At 39.0% G+C, this 5,808-nt stretch overlaps 2 protein-coding genes across 3 annotated transcripts in view; one reads left to right on the top strand and one right to left on the bottom strand.

Moving 5' to 3' along the window:
- LOC116852291 overlaps nucleotides 1-2,389 on the top strand; it is a 5,164-nt gene extending 2,775 nt beyond the window's left edge. For both annotated transcript variants that reach the window (XM_032832491.1, XM_032832490.1), the window contains 4 exons: nucleotides 186-394; nucleotides 526-564; nucleotides 634-689; nucleotides 835-2,389. In XM_032832491.1, the coding sequence (XP_032688382.1) occupies nucleotides 186-394; nucleotides 526-564; nucleotides 634-689; nucleotides 835-943 (413 nt within the window). In that variant the 3' untranslated portion in view covers nucleotides 944-2,389. The remainder of the gene's footprint in view (nucleotides 1-185; nucleotides 395-525; nucleotides 565-633; nucleotides 690-834) is intronic.
- LOC116852287 lies at nucleotides 1,718-2,625 on the bottom strand. The gene is made up of 3 exons (XM_032832481.1): nucleotides 2,384-2,625; nucleotides 2,174-2,278; nucleotides 1,718-1,755 (listed from the first exon to the last, which is right to left on the bottom strand). Exons 1-3 carry the CDS (start codon nucleotides 2,541-2,543, stop codon nucleotides 1,718-1,720), a joined length of 303 nt encoding a protein of 100 aa, XP_032688372.1. The 5' UTR covers nucleotides 2,544-2,625.
- Nucleotides 2,626-5,808: the final 3,183 nt, after the last annotated feature.

Below are 5,808 nucleotides of genomic sequence, written 5' to 3'. Positions count from 1 at the left end.
TGTTCCATTTAAAAAAATTAATGTGACCTTGACCTGACCTTCGCTACGCAACCCAAGGTCAAACTGATGTGATCAGTAAATACATCTTTTTAAACGCCACAACTTTTATCTGAAACATTTTTTTCTAAAATGCTTAGTTTTCGAGATATTTCACCGGTCTGGGACTTTTTGAACACCCTGTATAGGTTTCCCAGAAGTAGTGAGAAACATTAATGTCATTAAACGTGACATTAAATATATTAAAACAGAAATTAATGCTCTTAAAAAAGGAGAGACTGAAGTTGACATTATAACTTCAAAAACAACTTGCAAGCCGATCGAAGAAAGTCACGTTCCCATCAAGGTGCGGCAAAAGCAAAATGATATCAATACATTAACATGCGATGAATCCCAGGTTTGTTCTATAAGTAGTTCTATACATAGGATTTTAGATTTATTATAATTATTAACCATCTATTTCTGATTAACCGTATTAAAAAACCATTTTTAATTTTTGATAATGATTGGAGTCACTTGATTTCACAGATGATGATTGAAGTCGGCAATGCTAGTTCGGACATATTTGTAAGACTTCATATTCTGTGTATATGTAACATCTTGTAACTATAATGAGTCAAACATAACTTTTTATAGGTTTCCAAGTCATTTGAAGAAAACACTGATAAGACGACACAGTTACAATTACCGAGGTTAGTGTATGTACACATATCATTATACACAGTCATGTATGTATTTCATGACTGTGTATAATGATCTGCTCAAATCATTTCTGTTTGTAGCTTTTTTATGCTTAAAAGCTACGTTAATTTTTAATAACCTTAATTTTTTCTTTAGTCTAATATTCTTGAAGCGGCATCCAAAAAATTCGAGCTGTTTTCCACTAGAGTCGCTAAATGCGACCATTCCAATGCAGCTCGCCTTACGAGCGACCTGCTGTCGGTAGTTTTTCCCAAACAGGAGTTAGCAATATCTTCTCTGACTGGTAAAGTCAGCCACTTTCAAATCCAACAAGGTGTTGCTGATGAAGTGCCAAATGTTGCCGACAGGGATAATGGTAATGCAGGGGGAGAGGGAGAAGGAGAAACTAATTAAATTATTTTATAGTTATACGTCATATTTTGTTGACTTTATTCGTTTTATATTACGTAGCTTTAAAACGTTAATGTATATGACATGTATTAAAATAAATAATTAACGTGCAATTGAAATATCCTTTAATACACTTTTATTTTGTATATTACAATATGTCACAATTTTAATTCGATGTCTAACGTATGAATTAACGGAATGAAAATAAATTCGTTGTGATATGGTATATAAAACAACTTACATTTTATCTCGCTTAACTGATACAATTTCGCGTCGCGGAAATCGCATACGTATTTTGTATGCCCTTCAGAATTTTTATTAAGTATACCTTTTGAAGCGAAAATATTCAAACGGGATGATGCAAAAGGTTTTGTAAAGAAATCGTACTTGCTTTTAAGACTAACACCGTACACGTGGATTGCATTCTCAAAATAAGTTGCATTTTTCATCGATACAATCTCTTCATTATTTGTTAAGAAATATCTATTTTTATTATCGCATAAAACAAAATCATTTGTTAAATTTAGCTGCTTATAAACGTTTGTACACGTTGGCACCTCATGTATACCATTGATAGTTTCATTTGCAACATTTATGTTACAATGACTTGTACTTTTTGATGACCAATTCATTGTTGACAATTCAAGAATTCGCCGACTAATTTGACTGAGTGGCAGATTACCACTATGAACTAATCTCTTTATGTGTCCGAGATAATTTTCGAACGGATATGAGCTGATTCCAGGTAAAGGACCAAACTTTTTTACGTCATCTATCACATGACAAATATTATGCACATTACTGCTTATAGAATCTATTCCGTAGATGTCTATAAATTTCTCAATATAATCGTTTAATAAAATTTCAGCAATACTTAAATATTTAGAATAATATTTGCATGAAAGAATCGTAATTGCGCTACTGAGGTTTAGAAAATGTTCATAACTTTCTGATGATAACAAATTTGTTAAAAGTACGGGACCAAGATATAACAAAAGAACTCGATATTCCGCACCTTTCCAAAATTTCAGGTGTTTTAGCGAACGTATAGCTCGATGAATATCCATCGGTTTTGTTTCATTACATGCTTTTAGCATTTCTGATAATTCATCGGCTTGAGTATTTGATAATTTTGTCCGGAAATTATAACTTCCTTCGCGCCATCCATATAAACATCTACGCATGATACCTGTATACAAATATTTTATTACGTCACAAAAAATTAAAAAATAACAGTTTAAGAGAGAGAGAGAGAGAGAGAGGCCAGGACTATAATAAAAAATTTAAAACATACCTAAATCGAATAGATGTAACGAGTCTGCGACTACAAAGTCTTCGACCATATCAATCGGTAAAGCTGTCAAAGGCGTGTCTTCCTTGTGATGACCTTCATCCGTTTTATTGCGAAAATTTTCATTAGTCCTTCGAAGACAATTAAATCTTGGGTAGCTCATGTGACGTCCCTTCTTATCCCATTCTCTAACCACTGTACATTTGCAACTCCCATATTCAGCATTACAAGCTGGTGTTCCTATATTGAATAATATACATAATACATTTTGAATAATATACATATACGCATTATAGTTCATAAAACGCATTTATCACATATAATATTAAACATTATTTATATTAATTTAGTACCTTTAATATAACTTCTTGCTTGTGTATCGCAAATAAAGCACTTTACTTCGACAGTCACTTTGTGTCCATTTATAAATAATCCATCTCTAAGGATTTCATTTCATTCATTCACAAACTGTTTGAAATACAACTGAAGTGGAGGCTTGCTTTCACCATAATAAACTGCTGCAACTATTGGTTGTAAATTAAAATTTTCAACAATGAATGATATCGGCCGAAATTGGTATAACGAACTATTGAACGGTGACATTCCATCAATGTTGAAAAGTAATTTAATACTTCTTGGCTGTTGAATATTACACTTTGACAGCGTTGATAGCAAATTGTTTTTGATACCATTATACCAAAATTTTCCTGATCCCATTTCTGCAATTGTTGTTATGCTGGGAGTTTTTAAAAGGGTTCTACCGTCCTTTGGCAGTTCCGCCATGTCATGACTCCTTAATATTTTTAATAAGTCAGTAAGTGATGCCAATGTCAATGAATGTGATTGCCCAATTATGAAGTTCGGTTATCAATGTAACTTTATCTTGTATTCTATTTTCTTTGTTTATATCGAACTCATCTTCTTCAGGAAAGACATCAAATCCTAACAATTCGTGATAAATTAACGGCGAATTACACATGTCATTTACGGGGACATCTAAATGTTGTGATATTGCACTTATGTTTTCACTTTTACTATCATTATTAATTATTCCTGCAACATCACGATTGGTGGAAACAATTATTCTTGTATTATTTATACTAGTTCCACTGTTTTTCTTTGCATGTCTATAGAAACTTGTTGTTAAGCGGTATGGTTTATATTCGCCTCTCCTCGGCATCTTTACTTTTGAAGCAGCAAGAGCAAACGCAGTGAATTATACCCGTTGTCAAAAGACGCAGCTATTACAGGTTTTATTCACATCGTAGGTTATGTTGATTTCCAGATGCTTAGTAAAATAACTAACTTTGAGGGCAATTCTGTGAGACATTTCGTCCTATCCTCGCTCCAAATTCTCTATAAGTCATATTCCGCGGTAATTTCGACTTTGAAGTTAGCTTCTAGCACAGCCGTGAGGTTACTTTACGCCTTAAATATTCCTTATTTGCCCGAGTTGCATATATAGGGCTTACATTTCGTAAAAATTACGTAATTTTGACTAATTAAGTAATATCGCCTACATGGTCGAAATAAAGTAATCCAAGCAGGTCATCTTCTTTTAAACGAGACTCTAATATTGACTTATAAGTTTAATCGACTTTGAAGATTTATCTTTGGTTAAAATTTGGTAATTTGTAACTTAATATTTAACTTTAAAGTTACAAAGCTTTCATAGGCATTTTGTAGGTTAAAATTGTGTAATATTTGACCTGTACAATGAACTTGCAACGCTATTTGATTTTTTAGATATTTTTTAGATAAAAAATTAGTAAATTTTCACTTAATTAAGGCAATTTGACTTTGGTTTGGTCAATATGCCAACCTTTGCTGCTTGGGTACCTCTTTATCATAAATAAATGCTGCACGTTTTTATTATTAAAACGTTTTTATTATTTATTATTCAAAATTTTTATTTTATTTTATGAGTTTATATTGTGACCGTTTTTCGTTAGTTGTACGCGAGAATACGGCCAAAACTTCGTCTCCGCCGTTGCGGCGACGGCCGAGCTTGCCGGCAGCTCTCCAAAAAAAATATCTGACTCGATAGAGCGGCGGGGTTCGTGTGTCGACACGCGACCTTCCTTCGCGCGACACGGGAGGAACAGGCGACAGAGTCGGAGGAATCACCAATGAACACACGTACGGTTTAACATTACGCTGTATTTAACAAAAAAACAACAAAGAAAGGTTTTACAAAAGACGCGGTGCGGGCTCCGAGTCGCGTAGTCGCGAAGCCATTCGGCAGCTGGATCCGTAGTCGAGGATCCGTCTGCCTCGCGGAGTTCGGACGGCACGAGGCTCGCGAAATTCTATCGTTACACGCTAATTGCTGAATTGGACGCCAGCCGGGTACGTCCCGGCCCTAATTGTCACGTCGCGAACCGCGTTTTTCTCGCCACTCTCGGAGACCCGCACTTCCTACGAATGATCGCGAGTCGTCATAATTTTCACGCAATTGCTCGCCGTACTGTGCGGTCGCGAACGCGGTGAAGCGGCAGCAGGCAGCGCGGTAAGGACGGCTATTCTCTCGCGGGCTCCGAATCTGAGCCCGCGATCGCGAGGTCAAACGGGTCGTCAAGGATGGCGACGAACCCTTCCGGCTACCGTCGTGAAGCGACGGCAACCATCCCGGTCTTTCGGCGCTCGGGCTGAACGACAGGTGGAAAACAGCTCACCAAATATCCCTCGTTGGGCTCGCTCCTCGTTCTTCGTCCGCTAGCTCGCTCGTTCGCAGACTCGTTCGCTCGCTCGCAGGATCGTTCGCAGCACTCGCGTCGCTCGCTATCCGCACAGTGACGAATTTCTCCGCGAGCGCGAGGCTCCCTAGGCTCGCGGTCTCAGCCGCCGATCGCCGCTAGGTTCTATTGGTCCTGCGGGAATGTACAGCTCTAGCGCGGGCGCCTTACCGCGCGACACCGCCGAATTCTCTGACTCCTCGTCGACGGGATCCTGTGCCCGACGGCATCATTAACTGGCGTGGGCGCTCAGGTGGCTGCCGGAAGTTCTTGGTATCCCAGGGCGTCCCCCGGGATCTGGTCCTTAAGGTCCAGCCCTTCCAGGCGCCCCGCGGCAAGTTAATTGGGGCCCCCGCCGCTTATGTTAGCGAGGGGTGGATCCTGCCCCGTTGGCTCGTCGTCCGCTTCAAGTCCGCCGTCGCCTCGCTCCGATAGATGCACTCTGTCACACTCGTCACAACCCGAACACACAATTAAAACAAACAAAAAAAAAAATTACAACAACGCGATCTCGCACGCAAAAGCGGGCGAGACCAAATTCTTCGCCGCCGCCCTCCCCGCGGGAGAAGCGGGCGCGAGCACAGCTCTCCTCGTCTCCCGGCAAAATCGGTGACGGCGAAATCGCCACGTTACAATACACACACACACACACACACACACACACACACACACACACACACACACACACACACA

Source organism: Odontomachus brunneus, unplaced genomic scaffold (assembly GCF_010583005.1).
Source record: "Odontomachus brunneus isolate Ranch 3 - 2012 unplaced genomic scaffold, Obru_v1 Obru_scaffold_211, whole genome shotgun sequence".
NCBI classification, from domain to species: Eukaryota; Metazoa; Arthropoda; class Insecta; order Hymenoptera; family Formicidae; genus Odontomachus; species Odontomachus brunneus.
This window is presented reverse-complemented; position numbering and strand designations above follow the sequence as displayed.